The sequence below is a fragment of the Musa acuminata genome, chromosome BXJ2-7 (assembly GCF_036884655.1).
Source record: "Musa acuminata AAA Group cultivar baxijiao chromosome BXJ2-7, Cavendish_Baxijiao_AAA, whole genome shotgun sequence".
NCBI classification, from domain to species: Eukaryota; Viridiplantae; Streptophyta; class Magnoliopsida; order Zingiberales; family Musaceae; genus Musa; species Musa acuminata.
Genome location: NC_088344.1, coordinates 5945287 through 5972552, shown reverse-complemented (window position 1 = coordinate 5972552; position 27266 = coordinate 5945287). Strand labels below are relative to the sequence as shown.

Sequence of the window (27266 nt, the reverse complement as noted above, 5' to 3'; positions counted from 1 at the left end):
AGCTATATAATCCAGTCAATTCTTGTAGAGGTGAGACTAAATCATAGTTATTACAAGCACACCTCACTTTATAGCGATCATCTCTGGTCATAAATTTTAGAGGAAGAAAAATTAAAGTACTTAAAGATTTGATTAGTGCTTATGATATTGATAGAAAAGGAGATTGGGATAAAGATATTTAAGAATCAAATCAAGTAGTTTAAAGGAAGAAGGTTTACGCTCATCTTTTATTGATTGAGATATGATAATTTAGAGGGCTAAATTTTCTTTAAGAGCGAGAGAGTATAATATCTTTTATTTTTAAATTATTTATGATAACATAAAATTTTTAATTATTTTAATATGATAATTTATTTAATAATTTCTTACATTGGGTAATTTTTATATTGGAGGACTAATGCTGGCGATCAAATTATGAATCCTAGAATTTTGATATAATTTATAAAAGTTTTCATATTAAATTAGTGGAGGAGAAAAATATAAAAAAAGAAAAAAGAAAAATGAAAGATCATGTGTCACTCTTATGTTATCTAAACACTTGTAATTAGAGAGAAAAAGAGAAAGATATTACCAAGTTAGAGTTTGTTACCTTCTACCTTGTATTTGAGGATTGAATAGGAGAATAAGTAAAGTGTGCTTAGTTTGGCTTGAGGATTTTGGGTTAATTCAAGATCTTTGGAAGTAGTAGTTAAATGGGAAAGACCAATGAATGTGATAGAAGTTAAAAGTTTTAGAATATAAAATTTTAATGATGGTGAAGATTATAAGCCAAGTTTTTAAGAGTTAAAAGGAATATTGATTGGTACACATATCCTTAATAGTAAGGATGGATTTGTAGTTTATAGATATACTTCAAGAAAGGAATTTAGCTATGTTTTGATATAAGATGAGAAAATGATTGCTTATGCTTTCATATAATTGAAAAATTATAAATGGGACTATCTAACTAATGATTTAGAGTTAGCAACAATTATTTTTAGTCTAAAGATTTAAAGATATTACCTACATGGATAAATATTTGAAATTGATATTGATCAAAAGGGTTTAAATTATATTTTTATCTAAAAAAAACTGAATATAAGACGATGAAGACGGATAGAACTTCTAAAGGATTATAATTATACTATTTATTATCAACTTGGTAAAGCCAATGTTATAATCGATGCACTTGGTAGAAAATCTATAATTTTTATGATTAACTTGATTATAAAGTAATAAAAATTGTTAAAAGAAAATTATGATTTAAATATTATAAAGAAAGAATATTGATGGCATTTATTCGGGTTCATTCCGATCTCACCCACCAAATTAAAGAAAAGCGAGAGATTCATATTTGATGGAACAAAGTATAAAAGGAATTGAAGCCGGATTTTTAAATTTTGATGGATAACAGATCTAAGGATACACTATACATTTTCAATAATCCAAACATTAAGAACCAAATGTTAAAGGAAAAACATAAATCTAAGTACATAATAGATCCTAATAGCACTAAGATATATAGAGATATCAAAAGGTAAGATGGAACGAGGAAAAAAATTACAAAATATGTTTCAAAGTATTTGAATTTTTAGCTAATCAAAATAGAGCATTAGAGATATGAAGGTTTGTTACAATCTTCATATGTTCTTGAATGGAAATAGGAAAGTATTACCATAACTTTGTTTTAGGTTTATCAAGGACCTATAAAAATATGTTTCAAAGTATTTGACTAACTTATTTTATTGATAAGTTAGTCAAATCTTTATAAATTTTACCTATCAATATGATTTAGTTTTTTTGATAGATTTTTAAACTTATATATTAATGAAATAGTAAGACTATAGACTCTAGATTTCTTCTTAGATTATAGAGAAAATTATAAGAATCCATGTACAGTAAAGTTAAGTTTAACAATATTTACCACTCTTAAATCGATGATCAATAAAAAAGAATAATTTAAACAGTTGAAGATTTACTTAAAGATATTTTTCTCAAATTTATTTATAATAATAATTATCATCTAAGTATTTAGATGACTCCTTATGAAACTTTACATGCAAGAAAATATAAAACAACAATATGTTGGGAAGAAATTAATGACAAAAAACTATTAGCACTAGACAAAGTACAAAAAATTATTAAGAAAATTCAAGTTATAAGAAATAAATTAAAGACAACTCAGAGTCATCAAAATATTATTTAATAATCTTTTATTTTTAAATTATTTATGATATTAATAATTTTTAATTATTTTAATATAATTTTTTTTAATAATTCCTTATATTAAATAATTTTAAATAAAAACATAGTACTAACTAAAAATTAAATTATAAAAGATTCGTCACTAGTAAACTTAAGGAGTGTATGGACTATACTTATTATATTTTTAACACACACACATATATATATTTTTTAATTACATGATTTGCTTACCTCATTGCATGTCTTGTGTTAACTAAACCTAAGTAATTAGAATGTGCAATCCCTTTCTTTTTCTCATTTATCTTAAAAACATTCCCACCAAGTCCCACAAGATTACTAACTCATGAGACCTTTTACTGTCACCTTGTGAAAACCACTAAAATTTTGGTTTTGTAAGCAATGAAGAAGCTTTACTGTAAGCTGGAATTCTTGACAGTCTTCACAGAGTCCAAATTTTACAATCCACAAGTTTGGATCAGGTTCTGACATGTTGATCTAGAGCTCTAAGGCAGTGAAGGTCGAGTTAAGCAAGGAGAAAAAGAAGAAAAAGGCACAAACATAATGAACTGGTATATCTACATGATCGTGAACTGCATTGCAGATCTGCCTTGGGGATGTCACCATCGAAGTTCCATATCATCTTCCCTTCTGTTGACTAAGCTGCTCCAGTCTTGAAAGGTACTGAAAGCATCATGAGACTGCTCTGCTTCGATGAAGCAATGAGAGCAATGCTTTTTCAAGCCTCTTTGGCAACCTGCTGCAAGCTCAAGGATTCGCGGTAGGGGACACCAAGCAGCAGCAAAAGCACCGCAAACAATTTACAAATCCACCGGAGAAATGTTTTACGGTGACCAAGAGGAACCAAGTAACTGGCCAAGCAAGTTAGTTACCTGAGAACTTAAATAATATTGATCAATATCCAAAGCAAATAACATTCTGCATGGAACTAGAGGTATTGATCTAGAAGTTCTAGAAGTCAGTTGAATAAAAAGCAAACTATATTAGATCTGAAAGGTTAAAAGCATAAGCAGAAACATTCCATCTATGTAGAAAGAGAATTATCTAATTTCAAGTTATCATGGAGCATCCGATACTTTTTAGAAGCTATTATAATGGGTAATTTTTTATTAAAAAAAAGACTGTGTTTGCATTTACTGTGTATGTATTTGTGCCTTTGAAATAAATGTTTCTCCCTGTTACAAACTAAAAATTCTCCCTTCCAATTTTTCACATCTATAAGAGTTTTGATGGACCGACTCCTGGATGCTTAAGAAGTCCCAAGGGAATAATTAATCTCACCAAACATCAGTCATGATTGAAGAAAATCTCTCTCTTGCCTAGAGTTTCCCAGCTATGGGTCTTGCCACCAGATTCAGGTTTGTTTCAGGCTGACAAGATCTCACAAATTCTACCAAAAATTTCATGGATCCTGGTCAATTTTGGCAAGAGTCATCCAGAAATGCATCAGATGATGACAAAGTAAAATAAGCATATTGACTTCACAATTCTTTGTTAATCCCAATAATCAATACAAAAGAAAAAGTACTGAATGGTGAATTACATAACATGTCAAAGCACTTTCACTTTCTATTCATGAAGTTGGCAAATGAAAGTGGGGGACAAACCATCAAACTGTCGAACAGCATAACACAAATGCTTTTAAAACATTTCATCCATTCTTAAAAATATGCCCAGAAACATGCCATGTATCACAAGCAGAGAACTTTGTGGCAGCTATGAATAAGCAAGCACAAAGGAGATCTTCCATCAATCTCTCCCCCTCCATAAGATACTAGAAAACACTAGTTGATTATTACAATTTGAATATTACTATGACTAGCCAACTTATCCCCGAAGATAATTATCAACTCAAATTTAAGTAGATTCATGTAACAAACTAAAAAACTAATAAATTACATGAGTGGTAAGCATTTCATGGATAAACAAACAAAATGCTTCTTACAATCACGTTTAGTTTATTCAAGATGCAGCATTGATGTCCACATGTTGATAAATAATGTCTAACAAAACTGCAATAGAAGCTTCCCGAACATACAACCATAATTTTTTTTTTTGGCAACAATCACTGTTAGTGATTGCTTTTATCCAAGTCTACAACACGTAAAAGAAATCTGACATTTCACTAGCAGGCGATGTAGCTCAAAAATATGATAGCAACAAGAAATAAGAAGCATAAGCAAGAAATGAAACATGATGCAGCCCTGACATCTTTTTCAACTACAGTAGTTGGCAGTGGCACAATAATAGATAGTGGATCAAAAGAATCATAAAGCAATATTTGACAGTGTATAAACCAACAGAAGAAGAAATAACAAGTAACAACAAAGAAAACTGCATACCTTTCTTTCAGGATCTTGTAAAGATTGATCATTTATCGCATCATCTATAGTGATTTCCTCATTAATGTTGATTACATCTCTTTGTGCACCTTTTGAAGTGCTTTTTTCAAAAGCAATAATATTGTCATAAGCCTTCTTTAGAACATCTTTGGCTGCTTTATATATCTTTACTGATGTTGCCCCTTTCTCTGCACATCTAATTGCATCACGACAAAGATCATTATATCGTGAAGTAATGGATTCTTGACAAGTATTTTGAGGCTCAGCGCTAAGTTCATTCATTATAGCACCAACTTTTGCACTTCTCGTCCAACGCTGCAAGAAGTACTCTTTAGGAAGTACTCGAACATCAATCATTAAGAATACTCCCAAAACATGGCGACACAAAATGCCAGAAAACTCAAAGTTTTTGCAACTACAAGTTGCTGTTTTTTTACCAGCATTATATGAGACAATGAACGTCTCAAGAGAATCCTCATCCCTTGTCACACTAAATTTGCTACTAGCACCATCTTTTATTTTGTAAACATTATAACCTAACGACTCCACAAATTCCTCCTGAAATTTATTAAATACTGCTCTTGTATAGATAGCTGATGCTTGTTTTTCTATTGGTGAGGCAGTCTTTAGATTTGGTTTTGTACAAAGTGTCTCAAAGTCTGCTTGTGCTTCATCCTCAAATCGGTCTGCCATGGCTAATTCAAACTGTGTGAGAAATACTTTTAACGAGGTCTTCGTATTAAAATATTTCTTGTATAAGTCACTCATAGTTTCTAACTTCTGCATTGAGGATATTTCGGCAAAAAATGTGTCCTTCGAGTACAATGGAATCCATTTTTGACGGATGTTAAATAGTGCCTGAAGCCATGTGTTCTTCCTAAGGTCATATTTATCAATGACTGACGCCCATCTAGCTTCAAAGGCTTCAATAGTTTCAGACTTGATGACACATTCTTCCAATTCCCCTCTCAAAGTAGGATGTGCAGAATAGACATGGGCTAACTTCTGCTTGCTTCTACTCAAAATAAGCCACTTACAAAATCGATGGCATGTATTGGGGAACACTTTTGCAATTGCCGCTGCCATGGCCCTGTTCTGATCAGTAATCAATGACACTGGAGGGCGACCCCCCATTGCCGCTAGCCATGTTTCAAATAACCAAATAAATGAGAACTCAGTCTCATCGATGAGCAAGGCACAACCAAAGATAATGGGCTGCAAGTGATGGTTGACTCCAGAGAATGTAACAAAAGGCATCATGTACTTGTTCTTTTTGTATGTTGTGTCAAAGACTACAGCATCACCAAAGTAGCCATATGCAGTTCTAGCTTTAGAGTCTGCCCAGAAAGCATTGGTAACACAACTATTGTTGTCAACCTGTATGGAATAAAAGAATGCAGGGTTGTCAGCTTGCATCCTTTTGAAGTAATCTAGAAGACCCTGAGCATCTCCACCTTCGCCAAAAGCATTTTGTCGAAGTAGAGTCATTGCATCTGATGCCACTATGCTCGCCTTGTCTGAGGTGTCAATAAAGCCTCTTGCACGAAGGTAGCCCACTCGACTACATGTCCCAAGGTGATGATTGTGAGCCTTCTCAAGCTTTGAGACCACCCACCTATCAGAATCACGTATCACCTCCATCATTGCCTTGCAACCTTCTCTCATCGATATTCTCTCACGTTTCCTCGTGCCCTCACTTGAAGGTTTCTTCCGATAAATACCTTCTTTAGAGCACACAAACCTCTTCATTATAAGGACCTCCTCAACACCCTTAGAACGTCGAGACCTGCCAACCCGGAAAGGGAAACCCAATCGCCTGGCATAGTCATTGTAAAATGACTTTGCAGCCTCATCAGACTCAAACTCCATACCTAATGTCGGTTCTTTATTGTCCTCTGTACCAACAGGTGCCAACTCTCTTATTGGCTGCACGATTATTCCAACAGGAATACTTGTGGGATCTTCAGCATGAGTTGCAAGGGAGGAATTATCATTCTCACATGGGCGTGCATTAGCATCCAGTGACATGAGACATTCCACATAATCTTCTATTAACTCATCTCCTTCACTTCTAGTACTCTCCATGAATATGGAAATTACTGACTGCACATAGCCAACCCCTCTTAGCTATAAGCAAGAAAGTTAACAATCATAAACCAGTTTAGTGGTTAAGGTTATGAGTAAAGTTGGATTTATTATAATGAACCTAATATTAACCAGAATTGGTAAGCAAAGCAAGAAATGTTCCTGCATTAAAGCAAGAAAATTTGTCCATATTAAATATAGCTTACTTGGTCCTGCAGTAATTAAATAACATAAAAAGCAGTGTCCTTTATTAATAAAGCAAGAAAAAGAAGAAATGAGAATGATAATTTATCCAGGTAAAAAACAATGTTAGTTATCTTGATGTTAAAAAAAATAAAATATAACACATCAACAATTAAATCATCGAATCCTTGTTATACAGCATAGGTAACTCTAACCTCTCCATCAATTCAAATGTGAGGCAAATTTAATCTATCAATACAAAGGAATAAACAACAGATCTACTTCTGAGCTCTACAGTAAGTTTGATCAGCAGGTAGTTCCTGACACAGGAATGATTGATCATCTTTTTTTATCACATTATGGATAATCATTCTTAACACGAAGCCTGACAAATATTATTTAATCATGAAGGTAACCATTTCATCTTGAAAATTCACTAGCACAAGATGTCTCGTTTGAATGATGCGAGACGAAAGTCTTGCTAACAATCATTTTAACATAAAGAAGATTGAAAAAAAGAAGGAATAAATAACTCACCAGGGCAAGAACCGAATATAGGCTTCAGATGCTTGTCACAGTCTTCCTCGCAGCTATTTGGTAAGGCACTGGGTGGGAGTACGAGGCAGCCATAGCCATATATCAAGCAAAAGCCAGTTCAAAATTCAATTTTTAGGATAACCAAGCAAACTGAGACAGCAAAAAACATTTGCTAACCCATTACCAGCATAAGTTTGTCGCGGATTCTTGCACAGTAAAATACAGAAAAAAGAAGCCACTAAATTTGCAGGAACGGGTTCCGTTCACCCGGCAAGGACACGGGGACAGGCCGGCCCCACCGCCGGTCTTCTTCCCGACGACACCAGCACCTCGATTGTCTCCATCCTGTACACGAACACGGCCAACAGATCAGGCGGGACGTCTCTGGCGCTCCATACCTAGATGCTCTTTCGCGGACGCCGCTGGCGGTGCTTGAAGCAGGAATAAGGATGGGAAGACGGACAATTGCAGGTAGCTAGCACGGTGCCAAGGGACCAAGCGTGAGGGAGATGGTGTGGATCGGAAGGCAGCTAAGGTGCGTGCGGTGACTCCGGCGACGGCGTGGAGGCGGAGTACGGTAATCTGGTGGCCGTGCCCTAATAAATCGAGACGGGGGAGAAGCGGAGGAGATTACCGGGGGTGGCACTTTATACCACCTGTGTAAATTGGGCCCCTTTCTTATATCCTATGAAATAATAGTTTTTTTCACGATTTATCATTTATCCCAAGTCTTATTTTTTATTTTCTTTTTTTTAATATAAAGTGTTCCTTATATATATATATATATATATATATAAAAACAACGTCTAGAAAAACTCAGATTACACGCTACTAATAGTTATTTTGAACTCAAAAAATAAAAAGATAATACATAAAATACTCTGGATATTCTTATTGGTATAATAGTTCTAAAGGACATTATTGGAAATCAAAATGTTAATTTCTTGATTCTAATGATCGCTTGATAAAGATTAATCACAGGGATATACATATTTTTTTGGATTTGAGAGGGATAAATATGCTAAACATAATTTTAAGGAATAATTATATATATATATATATATATATATATATATATATATATATATATATATATATATATATATATATTTGCAATTTTGCCTACCCTATAAAACCCCTCCTATCTATCAGTTCTGATCACCAGCGTTGGCTCCTCCTCGCCATCTCGTTCTTCTACTTCTCTCCATGGGGGTTCTGCGAATCCCGTCTCTCGCTCTTCTCCTCTCCCCATCAGAATCCCTTCGCCTATCTCCCCCTTCCTCCGGCCGACTTCTCCCAATATTTCTGCTTCCCTCTCCGGCGGAGCCGGTAGCAGAGGCCTCTCCGCCCAGAGCGTCGCGAAGGAGGACCCATCGCCTTCCTTGCTCTCACCCACGCCCCCGCCTCCGTCCCTGATCGAAAGCCCTCCAAGATCTACGAGGGTTTGGTCACCCCTCGATAGGTGGATTTCAACTCGTGGTACCTTGACGTCATCGCCAGTGCCGAGCTCGCGGACTATGGCCCCGTTCGCGGTACTATGGACATCCGCGCTTTCGGCTACGCCATATGGGAGGCAATACAGGTCTGATGCTTCTTTATTCTGTTTTTCAATATAATTGTTGACTTTCTCTGTAAAAATGTGCTTTGTGCCCCTTTTATTTTTCAGGAGTATCTGAACGTGAAGTTTAAAGAAACCGGCCACAGCAACATGTACTTCGCTCAGGTGCGTTTGCTTTTGTCTTATAGTTGTGAAATGTATTATCCTCTGTCGGGTATCATAGTTAATGCATGCAACTTAGACTGTCATTTTAGACTAAGTAGCTGAGTTTTATTTGAATTAACTAAATCTTAAACATTAATAATGTATAATTCTGCAAATCATGGCTTGACCATCCTCTCAAGGTTAAACTTGATTTATAACAAAGTAAAAGTTATGAAGTTGATTAAAGCATGAAGGGAAATCTTAGGGAAACATGCATCAACTAATCACCAGAAGTTAGATGAAATGATAAATTTGGCAGGTCATGTTAAACTCTTTCAACAACTACGAGTATCTTTTATGGTCACAGCTGTGCAGAAGCCACTCAATCTGCCAAGCAGTACAGTCACAGGTGCCAAGGTGACAAAAACGCATGAGGCGAGCGAAGCGAGCCACCCTTGAATATTAAAATTAAAAAATTGGCATTGAAGGAGGAGGAGGAGGAGGATGGAGAGTGGGGTTGTTGGGGGTATGGGGAGGGGGATTGATATTAGTTGGGATGGGCGCAAAGAGCTACATGAGGGGGAAGAGAATGAGAGGGAGGAGGAGAATAATGAGAGGGGGTTGTCCAGTCTGGGAGGTGGGTTGAGTTGGGTGGTTGGTGTCTGTTGGAAGGGGAAGAGGGGGGAAGAAGAAGGGAGAGAGGAGAGCCAGAGGAGTCCCCCCATCTGTGGAACGAGGTTTCTTTTCAGCTTATTCTATCTGCCCTTTATGTAACAGAGGCAGTGGAATAGTTGCTGTTTTCAACTAAGGGAGGTGATAGGTATGGGTTTAGTTGCTCTTGCATCACGGTAAGAAAGTTCAAACACGATCTTGTAGATTTACTTAGCTTGTATGAAATTAGTGAATGATCTGAAGATTCAGTAAGCGTTAGTGTTAGATTTGAATTCTTTGAAGGGGTCAAATAGCATGAACAACCCAATGTGGTATCTTGGTCAAATCAATTCCTACTTGTTAAAATATATGTAGTTAGCAAGTGCAAAGATTTTTTTTATTTTGGTGAAGATTGGGTACTTTGGGATTTAACATCCCTGGTTTTTGGTCTCCGCTATTAGCCATATAAGTTCACTTGAAATATTTAATTAAGTGGTCGATTGTACATGCACAACAATTCATGCTTTGAAGTTTCAACAAGTTCTTCAAGAAAGAAAATAGGTCCTTCATTTCTTGTCTCTTTGAAACAAACTTATTAATGTTCAGTTCACCTTAAGTTCAGTGGATGCTTCCTCATGATGTGTTTTCTTTTTATTAGGGTATCTGCCCTTATTTTATCCTGGCCTTACAGATAAATTGTTACTGAATCACATGCACGATTATTATGCAAGCTCTGCTTTCTAAGAAGTAGTTACTAATAATCTTTAACTAAAACATCTCTCAATGGCTACTATGTTAACTATCAACAAAAAATGCTTTAGCACTTTATTGTTTGCATAAAGGATTGAGTCTTGACCTTGTTTATCGGGTAGCATGAGAACAATTACAATGCTAACAAATTATTAACTGATCTATATATTAATAGTCTATTTTAGTGTATTTGAGTACTTTCAGCAAGCTTTAAGGTGAAAGATTAGAAAACTAACGACGACTTAAAATTGCTGAAAATTAATTATTTGAGAAACTTCAAAAGAAGGATTACAATCAACTTGAGGAATTTATTGGAAAATCTCGAGGATGGGTTTGTTACCTGGAGATTTAAAAACTTGAAGATATAATAAATCAAATTTGTATTATTTGTGTTTCACAATGTAAATAGCTGATTGTGATTGCATTTGCATGACACAAGATTTGTTGTCGAATACATATTCTCGTATTATAGACTCTCTCTAAACTTAAAGACTTATGTGAGTTGTGAAGGAGATCATGGAGAAACTTATACATGGATAAAATGATTCTGGAAATTTGTGATCATTTTGAGTTTAGTATAGAGAGGACTTTTAACAACCTTAAACTCTAAACCGTAAGAGAGATGTACCTGGGAATCTGCATTACATACTTGTCTTTTGTGTAGTTTTTTGTTGATGAATTTGATGGTGAAAAACTTAGAAAGAGGACCACAAAATATATTGCTTCAGCCTTATTGCTAGTATTATCTGTTCATTTTTGTATTTTATGAGATATTAGGTACTATTTTTGACAATTTATCATCAGGTGATAATAGTGCCAATCTGGAAGACAGCTGATGAGAAAATGGAGTCATGGATGCCATAACCTTACTGAAGGAAGTACTGCATAAAGCAGGAGTCAAAATCAAAGTTGATGATTCGGAACAAAGGACTCCAGGATGGAAATTCAACTTCTGGGAGATGAAGGTAAGATTGTTACTCAGTGATAGTATCATTTGCTTATTTGTTGTATGTTTCCACCTAATTTTAATGGCATCTCCATCACAGTGCAACAGGGCACTCATTTGTGATGTTATTCTCGTATGTCTTCTCCAACAGTTGTGTCCTTACTACTTCATGTGAGCTGTGTGCTCTTACTGGTTCATCTGAGAAACAAATTTCATTACTTTGTCTATCTTTCTTGTTGAATCAGTCAGTTTGGACTGTTTAAACCACCAATATAGTTGATGGAGAAATCTAAACCTCTATCCCAACTGCTGAATTTTTTATTGAATGTGATCTACACATTTTCTCCATTTCTACCTTTTCAGTTGTGTCCCTTCGACACAGGATTTTTTTGTTATTTCATCAATCCATCCTGAAATGTGTGTGTAAGCCTGATTGTTGCATAAGTTGATTCTTGCATTTTGTTTCATTAAATCATCTTTGTTGAATCTTATTGAGGAGTCATTCAGTATCTGAAAAACTAAGCTGTCTATTTCAATCTGACTTCCTTTTGGACAATCGATCTCCGGTGTCCCTTTAAAATTAGAGGTTGGGCCTCCTGATGTTGCTAACAGGAGTGTGGTGGTATCTAGGAGAGATGTACCTGGGAAGCCAGGTAAAGATCTTGGGATATCCATGGAGCCTTCAGTTTTGGTGTCTCATGTAAAGAGCAGGTTGGAGGACATCCAGGCATCGCTCGAGATAGGTAATCATGGTCCTCTGATGTGCTTTGATAAGGAGACCTACTACATAAAAAAATTTCTTAGTGCCAGTAATTTCGCAAGTATGTTTAATGTTCCACCATATATTCTGTATTAGTTCTATGAAGACATTTCTTGTTGCTTCTAGGTATCCTCAAACCACACTACGCACTCTAGCATTTTTCCAGCAATATTGCCTATACTGTGAACCAAGAAGAGAATATTAATTTAGATGTTCCATGTGTTTCTTTTATTTTTTCTGTCTCATCTATGTGGTGAAGCATGATAGAACTGCATTGTCTGCACATATATTTTCCTTTTGACTTTGCTGAGAGTGGTTGGGTGCCTTTACAGTAATATTGCAGATGTGAATTCGTATGAGGTGTTGAAGGAGGTAATTACTGAAGGGAAATGGGCAAGGGGTCCATGGTCAGCTAGGTGCGAAGTCGAATAGCTTATTATTCTATTCTTTATCAAACTATGGAAATTGTAACTATAAGATGAGAACCTGTCTGCTAACTACAATGCAAATTTCAGTGATGCTGAGGAACTAAAAGTAAATGAATAGACAGGTGCAGCAATAGGATGCTTCCCTTTTGAACAGCCTCAAGGGTTTCATGACTGGTAATCCAGCTGATGAAGTTGCTATTTTTGCAAAATCTTATTAGGCTTTTGTGTACAATAATTGAAATTCATGATTGAAATTTCTAATTGAGTCTTCCTCCTCGTTGCCCTCATTTAACCACTTCATAATTAATCTTGTGAAACTATCATGTAATAATATTTATCAACAGTTTGTCGATCATGTAGGTTTGAAGTATGAAACATCTAGGACCATAATGATACTAATCAATTTTCATAGCATCTGCAATGAAGATTGTAATATTTTTCATTTTTCCTGTCCAAGTTGTAATATGGTGATAATGATCAAATATATCCGTAGTATGCCATTTTACTGCATTAGGTGCTTGCATCCTGTAAAAAGAATGTCTTTCTTCACTTGAAATAGCATCGATTTGGTACTTAGCAGAAAAGTAGTCTGGCCTTTTGTGTGGAGAAGCCTTTTTTTTTTCTTTTGTCACATTGATTAGATCCATTTGTCATTGTGATTTTCCTCTGGTGGAGAACATGCGACCATCACTGAGCTTCTGCAAACACCATGAACCAAGCGAAAAGTCGTTTCCATGCAGGTATATATCATTAATGTTCTATTGAAATTCCATAAAATAACTTTGTTCAACTATTTATATGATAGCATAGTAGCCTTGTAAGTGAGAGAAATCGTGACAAACAGGAATAGTCTCTCTATTTCAGTTTGATTGACAATATGGCATGATTTCAATTGATTAAACAATAATTCATGTGTTTCTGCAGACTTGTAGAACAAATATATTCTTGCTGCGGCTGCTGCTTTTTCTTTTAGCATTTAACATTGAGAACCACCTTGTTTTTGGTGGTTTAAACAGTTTGAAATAAGCTTAAGAGACTAATTAGATTAATGCTGTGAGGAGAGGTTCAGGAAATGATTTTATTTGGAATTATGGATCAACATTTTTATGACTAGTTTTTGTTGACTTCAACGTGATAACATAGAAGCACTGATTTCTCCAACTACATTTGAAAAGCTAAGCCATTGTGTTGCTCATGTCAATGCCTGCAAATAGTTGGTCTTTTAAGATAAACTATATAATCTTCTTGCCTCAGAAAATTTTACTACGACTTTGCTCCCTATTTATTTCTGGTAGGTCTTGATATTTCTTTAGCACCTTTTTCTTTTTTGTGAATTGCTTACAGTGGTTTACATGAACATATCTTATGTTCTACAGGAAAACCAATACAGCATAAAAGTTTCTTTTCGCCTTCAGATGTACGTACGTCTGCATTGAGAACATCAGCCTCAGCAACCTCGTTGAAAAGAAAATAAAGAGACGTTTCTTCGTTGGACTTCCTAAGCTGATTAATAAATTATAGACTTCATTTGAATAGATTTTGTAGATTCAATTATATTATAGTGAGAGTATAGCCCTATAAAGTGAGGATGCATGACCTACCTAAACAGGAAGGACGAGAAGATAAACTACAACATGCCGTGTGGTAGAACAATAGATACGCTTGTGAATGATAACAGTGGTGCGAAGGGAAGCATGATTCGTAGATCGACTGTACATGCTGCGGTTCATGTCAATGGACGGCTCTGATGCAAGGGAAACATGATTCTTACAGATAGATACCGTTACATAGGATCCGCAACTTACGTTATTTATGCGTTTGGTGTAATTTACAAAATGCCACCATTGACGCCGACAACCTGCCCGTTGACCCACTCTCCTGCATCGGTGCACAGAAACCCCACCATCGGTGCGATGTCCCGCGGCTCCCCCAGCCGCCCCATCGCGTTCCCCTGCGCCGCCTCCTCGCCTCCGCCGTCCGCCACCGAGAAGAACATGTCCGTCGCCACCGGCCCCGGCGCCACGCAGTTTGCGGTGATCCCTGTGCCACGCAGCTCCCGCGCCAGCACCCTCACCATCGCCTCCACCGCCGCCTTGGACGCCGTGTACGCCCCGTATCCCGCCCCCGGCGCCGCCACCAGCGACGAGGATATGCACACGATACGCCCCCCGCCGCCGCGGACCAGGCGGCGCGCCGCCTCCCGGCAGCAGAGGAACGCGCCCCTTGCGTTGACGGCCATGGCGGCGTCCCAGACCTCTGCGGCGGTGTCGGCGACGGCGGGGCAGCGGGAGTCTAGGACGCCCGCGGCGGCGACGAGGATGTGGGGAGGGGAGCCGAAGGCGGCCTCGGCGGCGTCGAAGAGGGATCTGACTGCGGAGGGATCGGAGACGTCGGCTCGGACGGCGACGGCGCGGGGGCGGAGAGAGACGGAGGAGATTGACTGGGAGTTGATCTCCGCGGCAAGGAGGTCGGCGGCGGCGGAGCTGGTTGAGTAGCCGAGAACAAGGGCGGCACCGAGGGAGGCGAGGTGGGCGGCGATGGCGCGGCCGATGCCGCGGGAGGCGCCGGTGACTATGGCAATGCGGCCGGCAAGGGGGAGGGCGGCGGATGCAGCCATTGGGTTAAGCAGCCAATTGGATGAGAAGGGACTCGCAGTGCAAGCGGGGGTTGGGAGGTAATTGTCGGAGAAGCCACGCCATATATCTTTACGAAGAAGCCACGTACAAGATTGCATTGTCTGACTAGATTACGAAATCTTATTGATAATCTTATGATTTTAAATAATTTTATAAAATATTTTAATAATTTTATAAATTATATTAATATCATTATAAATGCTAAAATGCTACCGTTAGCAGACCTTTAGATCAAAAATATAATTTAAAAGAAATCATCAAACATCAATTTATATTTGAAATATGCATTTGCTTTTCTTTCTTTTCTACTTGAAGCTTTCTACTTGTATCTTGGAGATCCAAACACTAACCCTCGTTCGTTTTTCAGAGGATCGGAGGTGATGACTTTCATTGTTGGAGTCCGATCAGACATCGTCAAAGCATGCGATCTCGAAAGTCGGATCTTTTGCTTATCTTGATTCTTGAACACCGATGACGCTTAGGAATCTTGAGACCGTTATCGATCACCGATCGTGGCATATGGACATTCTGATGAAAAGGGTATACACGAGAGTTGTTGTACTAAAAAGTTCGAATGACTATGTTGATTCATCAAGATTATAAACTTTGCATACAAATTTCTTGCGATTAATTAGCGATAGAAGGGGTGAAAAATATACACGAATTCTACGGCACTTGTACCACTTCAAAGGAGCAACTTTTCCCCTTAGATCACACCACTAATTAAGTGGAACATCAAGATTTTAAGGGGTTATCGTTCGACCTTAAGTGGTGCATCCACCGAAGTTGCATCGGGAGAATCCTACGAAATAGATAAAAAAAAAGTGGTGCCAAACATTTTCAGTGTTGAATTGTTCTGACTTGTGCCGAATTGTTTTACCGGGAGAGTGGGTGCCACATTGACTTAAAATATTCTTGGGATAATATTTGTTACAGTTAGATCTTGTTTTACCCTGGAAGATGAATGAGGGAATGATACAAAATTGATTGACAAAAAGGTAATTTCAATATCTCAATTATATTTTCTTTCTTCTTAGTGATGGTGGTGGACGACAATGCCGATGGGGTCATGGGTGTTTGATGTGATTGTGACCGATGAGAGTGATACAGTAGTCGATAAGAACAATGTGGGGATGTCTTTAGAACAATGTGGGGAGTTCTGAAGGTCAAGTTGAGGGACTTCTGTAACTTCTAGCGGGGGAAGGAGGAGGAGAGAGAATGACGACAAGAAGTAAGGCAAAAGGAGAGGAGGAAGAAAACGCAGACGTCGACATTGACGCGGATGTAAAGCAATGAAATGGTCGCTAAGCATCAACATCGGTACCGATACAAAGCAACAAAAGGGGGAAAAAGGATAAGGGATCAAGAAAGAGGGTAGAAGGAGGAGGAATAGGAGGAAGAGCAATGAAGAGAGATAAGACAAAATGAGAGAAGGAAAAAGACGATACATATGCTGACGCTCTCTGCAACGTCTGCTGACGCTCTCTGCGTCGACGTCGCTCAGCATCTACGTCGTCTTCTTCCTCATCTCCAATTATCTCATATCTCGTCATCGCTCTTCCTCCTCCCGCAAGAAGTCATAGAAGTCCTCAACTCCACCTCTATTACTTCACCCAGCTCGTCTTTAAGGACATCCCCGCATCGTTCTCATCGACCATTACATTGTTCTCATCGATCACAATCACAATAGCCACCCGCAGCTCCAGCGATGCCACTGTCCGCCACCACTACTATGAAGAAAGAAAACATAACTAGGACGTTGAAATTATCTTTTTGCCCATCATTTTCGTATCATTCCTGTCATGTGCTACATCTTCCATTGATAAAACCGACGATGTTAGGATAAATGAGGTTAATTATTTTATTTTCATAACTATAGATATTTCAATATAAATTTTTTAAATCTAAGATCGAGATATTAAAGAAGTCTAATTATAAGGGAAATATATAATTGGCACAAGCAGTTGATGGATGACCAGCAACATTCTTCATAACTCACAGCTGGGATTATACTCAGGTTTTTCTCTCCGAAATTAGCTCGGGATGTGTCTCTGTATTCCTCAGCAAAATTCACAGCTGAACCTCCCATGGAGTGATTACTGCATCTGAAACAGCAAAGATGGTTACAAATACCAATGGATATCATTATACATCAATCACTATGTTCATTGTTTTGAACGTCCCCAGCGATGTCAGCTTGGTAGCATATGACCACATGTGCATTGGAATTCTTGTCGCAAGGATTTGATGTGATCGAAGAGAAATGGCAACTGAAATCATGCGATACACTGCATGATAGATTTACAAGCACTGGAGTTCCTTAGAAGCTCATCCTGACCAAATTAAAAGATACATGAACTAACTTTTAACAGGTTGGATATCCCTAAACAGATTAATCAACTAAGTATTTGAATGACTGTAAGCACACAGTAAAAATAGAGCAGCATAAAGCTACTTTTCACTTACAAATATTTACAATAACAGAATCGGAAAGAACGATAATACACTAATACATGTTAATCTGCCGTGATCTAAAAACTGAGGGTGATTCCTTTGCTTAATGCGTGGTAAAATATGAAAGAACCTACAGCTGCCTGCTATCTTAAAACACTGGATGAATGCAGGACTGTGTATGTGGGTTAGTTGTTACATGAATCACTATGTGGGAATTCCAACCTGGTATCTTGGATCTAGCAGTGACTATGGCACAGAGATGTTCCCTCAAATATGATGCTCAATTTAACTTTGCTTGTTCGATGTCGAGATTCTTCAGATCTTCTTCGTCCTCTGGAAGTAGCCTAAGCAAAGGCAAAGGCAGCATCGAGCTGAGATTGCAGATCACAATCAACAGAGCCAAGTTTTCGAAGTTGTCCTTTGTGACACCTAGAAGTTGAGTGAAGCCAGCACCTATGAGGCCACCAGTGACACCGCCCGCATTTGATATTGACATGAGTGTAGCAAACAGGGTGGCCTCCACTCCAGATGGACATAACCTGGCTGCTAATACCAAAACGGGCATGAATGAAGCCTGCATCACATATCAAAATTTCAGTGATTGTGGATATTAAGAAACAGGAATCATCTATATTTAGAACATAAAGAATGACTACAACAACAACAACAAAGCCGTAAGTCCCAACTATTTGGGATCGGCTACATGGATCTTTAGACGCCATTGAAATCGTAAAGAATGACTAAAGCTTGAAATTTCATAGTCTAGGGAAAATGACTAGCTAAAAGTTCCATGTAGTGCAGTTCTAGTAGATGTAGAACAATTGAAAAATAGGAACCCCGTCATGTGTTAGCATGTTTTGTTATATTGATGTCTAATGGTTATACCAATTATATATCTACTAATTAACTTCTTTCTTGCATTTGTATCATGTGAAGATGATGACTTTGAAATCTTTGGTGGGTTTATAAATTGTACCTGACCATTCAGTCCCACAGCTGATAAAATTAGGGAACTGTGGAAGATAAAATAGATCATATTTTTTCTTCTTTGGGGAAGATAAGTTTCCATATTTCTCTTGGAAAGTAATGTTGCCTTTTGGTATTTAATAGTCTTCTTTTCTTGTTCAAGGTGATTCTTTCCTTCTTTTTCTTCTTCTTAATCAATTTAAGAACCAAAGGTAGAAATGTATGGCTGTTGTCAGAAATACAGGATTTGTCTGATGAAGGGTATGTTTTTACATGTCATAGAGATTAATATTGCAGGTAAAAGGACAAACTTATAAGCAGAAAAGAAGGGCAAATTTAGCTTCATGTTCTCTGAACATTCTCTGTCTAACTCAAGCTATTGATGCCAAACAGGAGACAAATACATGCATCAGAAGTTACGACAACAAAGCATAACAGACAGAACACATAATATGCTCTGACCTGACTGAGAACTGTTATAATTAAAGAATCCCCAATGGAAAACCATTCATCACTAATACCAAACTGTCGGTTTAATCCAGTGACAAGAAAAACCTGTGAAGTATAATGAAATTTTAGTGACAACAGAAATCTGAATGTCCATAGTCTGTAGGAGAATACATGATATGTACCTGTGTCATCCCAAGGGCTGAACCAAAAATTGTTGTCATAAGAAAGATTTTTCTTAGTGGAACATTCTTCAGATATGAATTATACAGTGCAACACCTACCAAGGATGCCACTGAAGTAACAAGCTTGACACGGCCAAGAAATTCTGGAGTAAACCCAAGCTTATTTGTGCTGAAATCCAAGCAGAGATAATAAAGATAGGAGAGTGTACACAGTTTAGCTTTCAGAATATAAACCAGAAGACCAACAAGAAAATTACCTATCAGTCATGAACAAGAAAGAGAAAGTCTAAAGAATCTATCATAATAAGTATATATATAGACATATATGTAATATTGGCACTGAACCTTTCTCATTGACAGCAAACTAGAAGGCACGAAGAAATTTCTGCAGAAGGCATTTGTCAATGTATTCTAGATAAAAGAAATGAGAATCTTACAAGGATGTTACTAAATGTTACCCTGATAACAATTTTAGAGAGTTTTTGGAAACACAAATTTAATGTAGCAAGTCCAAATGCAGACAAGTCGTCAACAGATGGAGGTAACATAACTTCTAGATACAAATATAGGTTTTGGCTACTGTGGGTGGATTCAGGTGCATCTTCTCCAGTTAGATTTCATTATTGAAATTGAAGTTATACAACAAGAACTGCAAATCAAATGGACTTGGAAATGGATACAATGAATATTAAAATAAAGCTTTTTCCTTACTGAAATTTCAGACTCAGATAATAAATTCAAAATACGTCTCATATACACAAAACACTAACCTCCTTTGACATGTTCATTAATATAATTATATACCATCTTTCATAAGAATAAGAAATATTCAGAGATTAAAAAAAAAAAGCTCAAACACCATGTGTACCAAAATGCAGCAAAGCATACAAAAATGATTCTAGAAGATAGTGGATACTTACTGTACCAGTTCTTGGCCTTACTAAAACAATCTCTAGATTAGTGGCTACTTCATGTAGCAATTCTAGGCTTATAACTCAAGTAAACAAAATCCCTGAATGCCACATAACATTTTCCCATGGAATAAAAAGAACCACACAAATGATCCAGGAAAGAACTCAAAATCAGAGAACTTAATCCTGATAATTTCACAAGATTCTAAAAATTGGGGTAAAGATCAGATGTTATAGATGTATAAGCACTGCTAGTAGATTCCAATTTCTTTTTCTCGGATATGAACAAAAGTTATTATATGTTCCCTACTGTCCCAAAAAAATTGGTACCTTTTTAGCAGTTATATTTAAACTATTTAAACAAAGATGGATGCGGACCAACTCTACTTAGAAACAACCATATCTTTCATTGTGAATATAATATAAGTATAGTCCAACAATAGAAATGTAATGGTGAACATAATGTGGCTTCTTTCAGTCAATACCATTACAGAAATAACTTGCAAGAGATTAGAAACAAGAGGCATGCTTCCAGAAAAGAATTTTGTTGCAAATAGATTAAGAATGAAATAGATGATTATGTTCCGATGCATACACAAAAAAGAACATGGCAGACTCTGATTGTGGAGTTGCTTGCCACAGGAATAGAAATAATGTTGGATAAAGGATGTCAGGCTGCTTGATGGTGGCCCACAACTGCAGAATACTTTGCTTGGAACTCTGTAGAAAGCCTGAACTGGCACTTGAAGAATTATGTCCTCTAGTAGCATTGAAAGATTGTTCTTTTACAAGAAGAGCAACTGCTGATGTCATTAGTGGGAGAAAGGCGGTAACACCAAAAACAAATCTGAAAGTTATGAAGACAATAACAAGTCACAAACTATAAACATATAGAAGCTATAAAGAAACAAATAGACCTCAGCTGGTGCAGCGGACCTTACACCAAATGCATCCACCAGTGAACCACTAAAATATGCACTCACGATCCCACCAAAGGCTGAAGATCCCCAGCACAAAGACTGAAGGGATCCTGATGTGCTCTGTGACTCACCACGAGCCCTTTCAACAACCATTGAATCAACAACCTGTAATACATATCTCAGTCTTTAAATACACTCATCTTAGTGTGAAATATAAAAAAGTTACAAGAGATCGTAAAGATCACAAACTTTGATGACCAGATAAATGGATATATCAGTAGCAAAACAATACAACACAACATTTGCAAAATCAAGTGCACTAAAAACCTATCAGACTTACAACATCTGAAAAGGCAACTGAAAGAGATCCAAGAAGAATGCAAATTCCAGCGCTATATTTGCTGTCAACCAACGTAGCCATTAAGCTCCAAGAAAGTGCTCCAAGAACTCCTGACAAGAAAAGGTATGACCTTCTTCGATAGCCATAGAGTGGGAAGGAGTCGCTGCCATTAGACAAACATTTAAGCAAGCATATGCATGTAGATGGCAAAGAAATTATAGAAAACAATGCAATAAAAGATTCTGCAGACCTGATAAACCCATAAAGAGGCTTGATCAACCATGGCAAAGAAGATAGACCTGTTATAACTGCTGTCTAAACCAATAAAAAAATAGTGTCAATTTTTAATTGAAGAAATGACTTTTGAAACTACAATATTTTAGTATCTTTACTTTCCAGATAGGACATCCAGTTGGTAGTCAGATATTTAATTTAAATGATGTCTGGTATTCCTAAAATGAAGATAAAATGTAAACCAAAAGTTGCACTTAGAATTATAATGTTTCAGAAAAGGAGAAGCAAATTAGGAATGCATTCTAAAATTTGGATTAGAAAGTAACAGACATTAAAATACGATGGCTGACCTCTGCGGGATCGAGGTGAAGATCGTCCTTCAAGTAAAAGCTCACAGCAAGCCTAGCAAGGCCTAAAACTCCTTGCACAAAATACACAATTGCTACTGCAAAATTGTCTGGTGTCAAATCCACTCCAAAACATGTTATGCTGCTAATCTTGGACCTGCTCCTCTGAGGAATGTTTGTTTTGGATAACTGTGCCTCGCCTGCAGTATAACTAGACAATTTATCTCCTTTAGCTACAAGTAGCTGATTCCTTGACCTGGAAATCCCTACAGTAGGCATGACAATTTATTAAGACCGGTTTTGACCTAATGAAGCTCAGAATACTAAAAGTCCTCTATGATTAACCTTGAATGATTAATCAACAATTTAACTACTTTGAACCTATGAAGAATGCCTATGAAACTCTTAGTCTCTTATAAGGAAATAGAAGCATGACAAACCTTTACAATACTATATTATCAAACTGAAGCACAGTGATTATTAATAAAATAACTTGATAAAATCACCTATCCAAGTAAACATGTAAATCCACTCTGATATAAGATAGCACATACGTAAACATCACCACAATAGAGCAGCCTCAGGTGCATCTGGGGCAAGGTAGGAGTTGTCCATTATTTGAAAGCATTTGAGCTAAAAGTAACTATGCTAGATAACAGGACAGAAAATTTTAAGAAAAAGTATCTACTTTAATCACGGTAACATATGTTAGAAAATTCTTGCCCATCCAGATTGCAAAATGTTTCTTGGGAAAAGAAAAAATATATTAGTTAACTGCTAAATATTGGCAAGCGAGTGGTTTTAACTCTTTCCTCTGGACATTCAATTAGCCCCCACCAGAATCAGCAGAGTTCACATAATCCACCATGAACTGAACAATATACATAAAATAGTTCAGAGCATCATCAACATCCTTTTTGTTATCTAAAGGTAAAAACTATTCCAAAATCCATGGTTCTCGAACATAAAAAAATCTTCCCGATTAAGGAAAACGGAAATCGTGATATGGAGGTCGATCGAAAACCAAGAGACAAGTGAGATCGGCCCAAGAGAAACCGACAGACCCACCCATCATGCGGCCGGAGGAGGGCGTCTCGACCTCGGCGCTATCGGGCTCCAGAGGTTGTAGTGCGGCCTCCTCGTCGTCGTACCCCTCGAAGCCTCCGCCGACGCCTTCCTTCCGGCGGGGCGGCGGCGGCAGGGGGGCGGCGGAGGGGGACGCCATGCCGTCGCCCACCGGGGGGCGGCGCCGGAATCTCCTGCGGGTGCGGGCAGCAGTGCAGAAGTGCCGCCGAAGCGGGGAGGGTAGGGTAGAGAGAAGTGGATTAAGAGCGCAAGAGGAGGGGGAGGAGTTCACGGGACTAAATAAGAGGAGGGAGGCCATCAGCAAGCGATGGTGCCGTTCTCGGTAGCACTTCGTCATCCTGCTTTTATGCAGCCACCATGCGAACGTCACATGGTTGAGGTGGCACGTCAAAAACCAATTATTTGGTTTTTTTGGGTTGAAATTAAACCAGAGCTCTCAAATCATAAAAATAAAAATAAATTATAAGAGCATGGCTATTACAGTGCCACGTCAAATCTTTGGGATCGTTAGCATCCGTCCGATCTCATGTCTTGATATGACGAGTTGCTTAAGCTTATCATTTCAACGCTGGCTAAGGTAATATAACAGTCGCTCTGAGTTGCCTACGTAAGCATTCGTCAAGCAGTCATGGGATCAGTGCACGGGAACATCTCTGCTCACCCCCCTCGGCATGGTTTACCTCCTCGACACTCCCTCTCTCGTGAACCCAGCTTCTCCGGCACTCGCTGAGACCTCCCGTTCTCCGCAGCGGCAAACGCCGGTACCCTCTCGAGCTGCGGCCACTCCTCGAAGAGGACGGACACCACCTTCTTCACCACGGCGGTCATGATTCCTCTCCCTCAGTGGTCGTAAGCAAGGCCGTACCCCAGCGAGGCCTGGTGTAGGCTGTCGTCCGGCGCCGGGGTGGCGGAGACCCAGCCGACGGGCCAGTCTTCGACGCAGATGGCTCGGTACCCCGGGTGCGGCATGATGCGGCCTTTTAGGTGGCCGAGCGCCGCTGCTCTGTCCGTCCGTGGCTCCCGGAGGAATCGAATGACTCGGTCGTCGGACGCCCACTCCATGAACTCGTCCATATCGGAGAGCTGGAATCGACGAAGGGTGAACTCTGGAAGCGACTTCTTTTCTTCATCATCTCCGAGGTGGGGGATTTGGTCCATTTTCCTGGCTCTAAACTTGGAAGCCTGATGCTGTATGAATGGCTGCTGCTCCGCTGAGAGTCGTCTTCATTGGCCAGATATATAAAAAAGCAGAGATAACTCTTAGGGACATTTGCTTTGTTGACTAGGAAAAATGTGTCAACCCAAAGACAAGCAAGAACTCTGCTTCCAATTAGTTTCTTTAGCTAAGTTCTCTCAGTTTAATTGGACAGTCCAAATTTGATCAAAAGAAGACCTCACACATTCTAATATATGGGATCACCAAGCATATTAAACTTGGATGTTCCAGCGGGATTGAAACTATCAGATTAGTACGTGCGAAGAAGCTTCGGAACAGTAGAGCAGATTTAATTTGGGGATTTAGCCATGAAATTTTCTTCTGAACTCTGACATCGGGTTTTTTTCTATGATAAACGATGCTTGTAGGAGAATGAATGATTTCTCATTCAAATCATCCAACGAATTGAGTACAATAAATCACATATCATTTTAGTGGGGAGCAAACGCGAGGAAGGAGAAAGAATTCAAGTTGATAGTTTTCACGCATAAAAACGAACGACAATAAAGCAAATCATCGACTCTCACAGGAGACTCAGAGGTTGGTGTAGGAGACGCAAGAGGCGAGGAAGAGAATGGTAAGCATCGGAGAACCAGATGATTTGTAAGAAGTACTTACTGTCTGAGGTCGTGGATGGGGTAGCCTTCGATTCACCTTCTGCCTCATGTAGAGACGACCTTGTTAAGGAAGTCAACCATTTCTTCTTTGTGTTCAGCAACTAATGAAGCATTTGATCAAACATTACTTGAATGAACAGAAGTTAACATATATATCACTTCAACTGCTCTTGATTTGACTCTGAAGAATCCAACGCAGTAGTAGCAGTAGAACCTGGTATTGGAGCTGCTGGTGTGAATGGGGTCACCGGCGCGGGATTGGCGGGCGTTGACGGTGTTGCCGGAGTCGTCGGTGATGCTGTCGGATATTTTGCCGGTCCACCGGCCACAGCTACCACAGCCATCGACTGTTTAGTCCATGTAGTGATGATGATACCGAGACCCTCGAGTTGGGAGTATACGAATGTCTGTGGACGTTGATGGAGTGCTCACTATTGCACTCGCTGACAGGTATTGTTTGGACCTTGCAAGCTCCGGGCAAGGCCAAGGCGCGGGTCTGGTTGTTGGTGACCCCGAGAGAGGAGGCGCCGCCGTTGAGCACCGAGCAGAGGCACGCCGGCTGCGACTGGACGACACTGGCGAGCTGGGAGCAGCAGGTGGACGAGGGCGTGGACGTGTTGCCGGTGATGTATTTGAGGCAAGGCGCAAGGCTAATGAACGCGGTGGTTCAGCCCGACTGCGCCGAAGTGAGCCCCAGGAGCAGCATTGTCACCAATGCTAATGCCAGGCCGATCACCGGGACTTTCTTAGCCACGTCGTTCGCTCGCCGGAAATGCCTCGAAGTTAAAGGATCAGATCGACGGAGTGTAACTTGGGCTCTTTGAATGAGAATTATTAGCTTTCAAATCAAGCAAAATTGTGTCAGTATAGCAAATATCAAGTGTGCAATCCAATAAAGACTCAAATCCGACTTGAAATGGAGGGGATATGTCCGATGTCAGATACGACGCAATATAAATGATTAAATTACGATCATAGGAGCTCAACCACATCAGATGGGCGGTCCAGATCTTCTAATTTGAATCCCATTTCCCGGCATGGTGGTTATTAATTCGTAACTACCATCATTTCATTTCAGATCAAGATATTATCGACAGATCAAGATAGCACCCGATCCGGAGGTCGAGATGAACCGCGTCGTCGCCGTCGCCCTCGCTCTCGCCGTGGCGGCGATCGCCCTCATCGTCGCCGCTCGGTCGCCTCCTGCCCCGATCGGCTGCGTCGAGGAGCTGGTAGCCGCGTCCGCCTGCCTCCCCCACGTGGCGGCGCTGCCCGAGGAAGCCCGAGCACCGCCGGCGCCCTCCGCGCATGCTGCAAGGCCGTCCTCGCAGCGGTCCGCGGCGCCGACGGAGGCCCCGCCTGCCTCTGCCACCTGATCCGCCGCCCCGGCCTCTTCGGCTTCCCCGTGAACGCGTCCCGAATCGCCGCGCTCTTCTCCTCCTGCAGCGCTTTCGGGCCCCCCGTCGCCGCCGATTCCTTTACGGCATTCTGCCGAGGTCAGAGGAACCCTTCCCTTCTTCTCGTGTCACGCATTTCTTGCATGTTTTGGATTAAAGCAAACGCTACAGCTTTGTTCTTTTGCTCTCCAACATGCGTTTCTGTTACTTGTTTTTGTTTCGGGTTCTTTATGTTTTTGTTTTCGTCATTTTGTCCTTCCGGATTTTTCAGATCTGTGTTTTCTTGTTTTATGTTTCTCAGTTTTGCTTTCCGTGTCTCACTATCATCCGATGTTTTTTGCTTTCTGGTTTTGGGAAACGTTGCAGAAGCCCGAGCTTTGCCGCCGCTTCGCAGCAACACAAACACTACGCTGACCGAGCCAGGTATATATGCATCATTGTCTCCAACAATCTCGGCCGCTTGCTTACTCGTCTAGTAATTGGCCATACTGTATGGGGCCCACATGGGACCTCTATATTACCGACCTTGTAACTCGACGGTCTCTCAATTCTTTATCTTTGCCAGGTAGCGGCGACGCCTTAACTCCACCCCACGACGAACCGGGCCGGGTTTCCGGGTTTCCGGGCCCAGATGTAGGTAAGCTTCTCCACAGTACCTAACGTTGACCACAATTTTGACTCTGTGCTTGTGTTCGTGCGCACGCATGTCTCTCTTCGTGCAGTGGTGTCTCACCCGACTTCTGCATCCGCCCAAGCGCCGGTCTGCAGCCTCGGAGGCCTGCTTCTAGTGGCGACCGTCTCTTTCCTCCTCACCGGCTATATCTACTGCTATTGATCGGGACGCAACACAGAACAGCAATGTTGTTGTGTCTATAGTGTCAGCTTGCTGCAGCAAATGCAGACCTCGGCTTCTTCATCTGCAAG

The 27266-nt window shown here is 39.5% G+C and overlaps 4 protein-coding genes across 6 annotated transcripts; all 4 read right to left on the bottom strand.

Annotated features, from left to right (window-relative positions):
* Positions 1-2600: 2600 nt before the first annotated feature.
* Positions 2601-7972, bottom strand: LOC135616850 (protein FAR1-RELATED SEQUENCE 9-like). Of its 2 annotated transcripts, none has more exons than XM_065116526.1 (4): positions 7534-7972; positions 7350-7417; positions 4545-6671; positions 2601-3074 (listed from the first exon to the last, which is right to left on the bottom strand). In XM_065116526.1, the coding sequence occupies exons 3-4, from the start codon at positions 6627-6629 to the stop codon at positions 3027-3029; spliced, it is 2133 nt and encodes a 710-aa protein (XP_064972598.1). In that variant the 5' UTR covers positions 6630-6671; positions 7350-7417; positions 7534-7972; the 3' UTR covers positions 2601-3026. The 2 variants fall into 2 exon arrangements, with proteins under 2 accessions (XP_064972598.1, XP_064972597.1); XM_065116525.1 differs by having other exon boundaries at positions 4545-6647.
* A 6362-nt stretch (positions 7973-14334) lies between these two features.
* Positions 14335-15305, bottom strand: LOC135616849 (NADPH-dependent aldehyde reductase-like protein, chloroplastic). Its single transcript, XM_065116524.1, has one exon. The coding sequence runs from the start codon at positions 15201-15203 to the stop codon at positions 14415-14417; it is 789 nt and encodes a 262-aa protein (XP_064972596.1). The 5' UTR covers positions 15204-15305; the 3' UTR covers positions 14335-14414.
* A 2353-nt stretch (positions 15306-17658) lies between these two features.
* LOC103990354 (folate-biopterin transporter 1, chloroplastic) lies at positions 17659-23464 on the bottom strand. 2 transcript variants are annotated; one of them, XM_009409457.3, is made up of 9 exons: positions 23095-23464; positions 22030-22292; positions 21696-21760; positions 21446-21608; positions 21122-21270; positions 20781-21032; positions 19275-19443; positions 19105-19197; positions 17659-18250 (listed from the first exon to the last, which is right to left on the bottom strand). In XM_009409457.3, exons 1-9 carry the CDS (start codon positions 23447-23449, stop codon positions 17957-17959), a joined length of 1803 nt encoding a protein of 600 aa, XP_009407732.2. In that variant the 5' UTR covers positions 23450-23464; the 3' UTR covers positions 17659-17956. The 2 variants fall into 2 exon arrangements, with proteins under 2 accessions (XP_009407732.2, XP_064972595.1); XM_065116523.1 differs by having other exon boundaries at positions 19374-19443.
* Positions 23465-23952: 488 nt separating this feature from the next.
* On the bottom strand, positions 23953-24270 carry LOC135618037 (uncharacterized). The gene has a single exon (XM_065118939.1). The coding sequence runs from the start codon at positions 24268-24270 to the stop codon at positions 23953-23955; it is 318 nt and encodes a 105-aa protein (XP_064975011.1).
* Positions 24271-27266: the final 2996 nt, after the last annotated feature.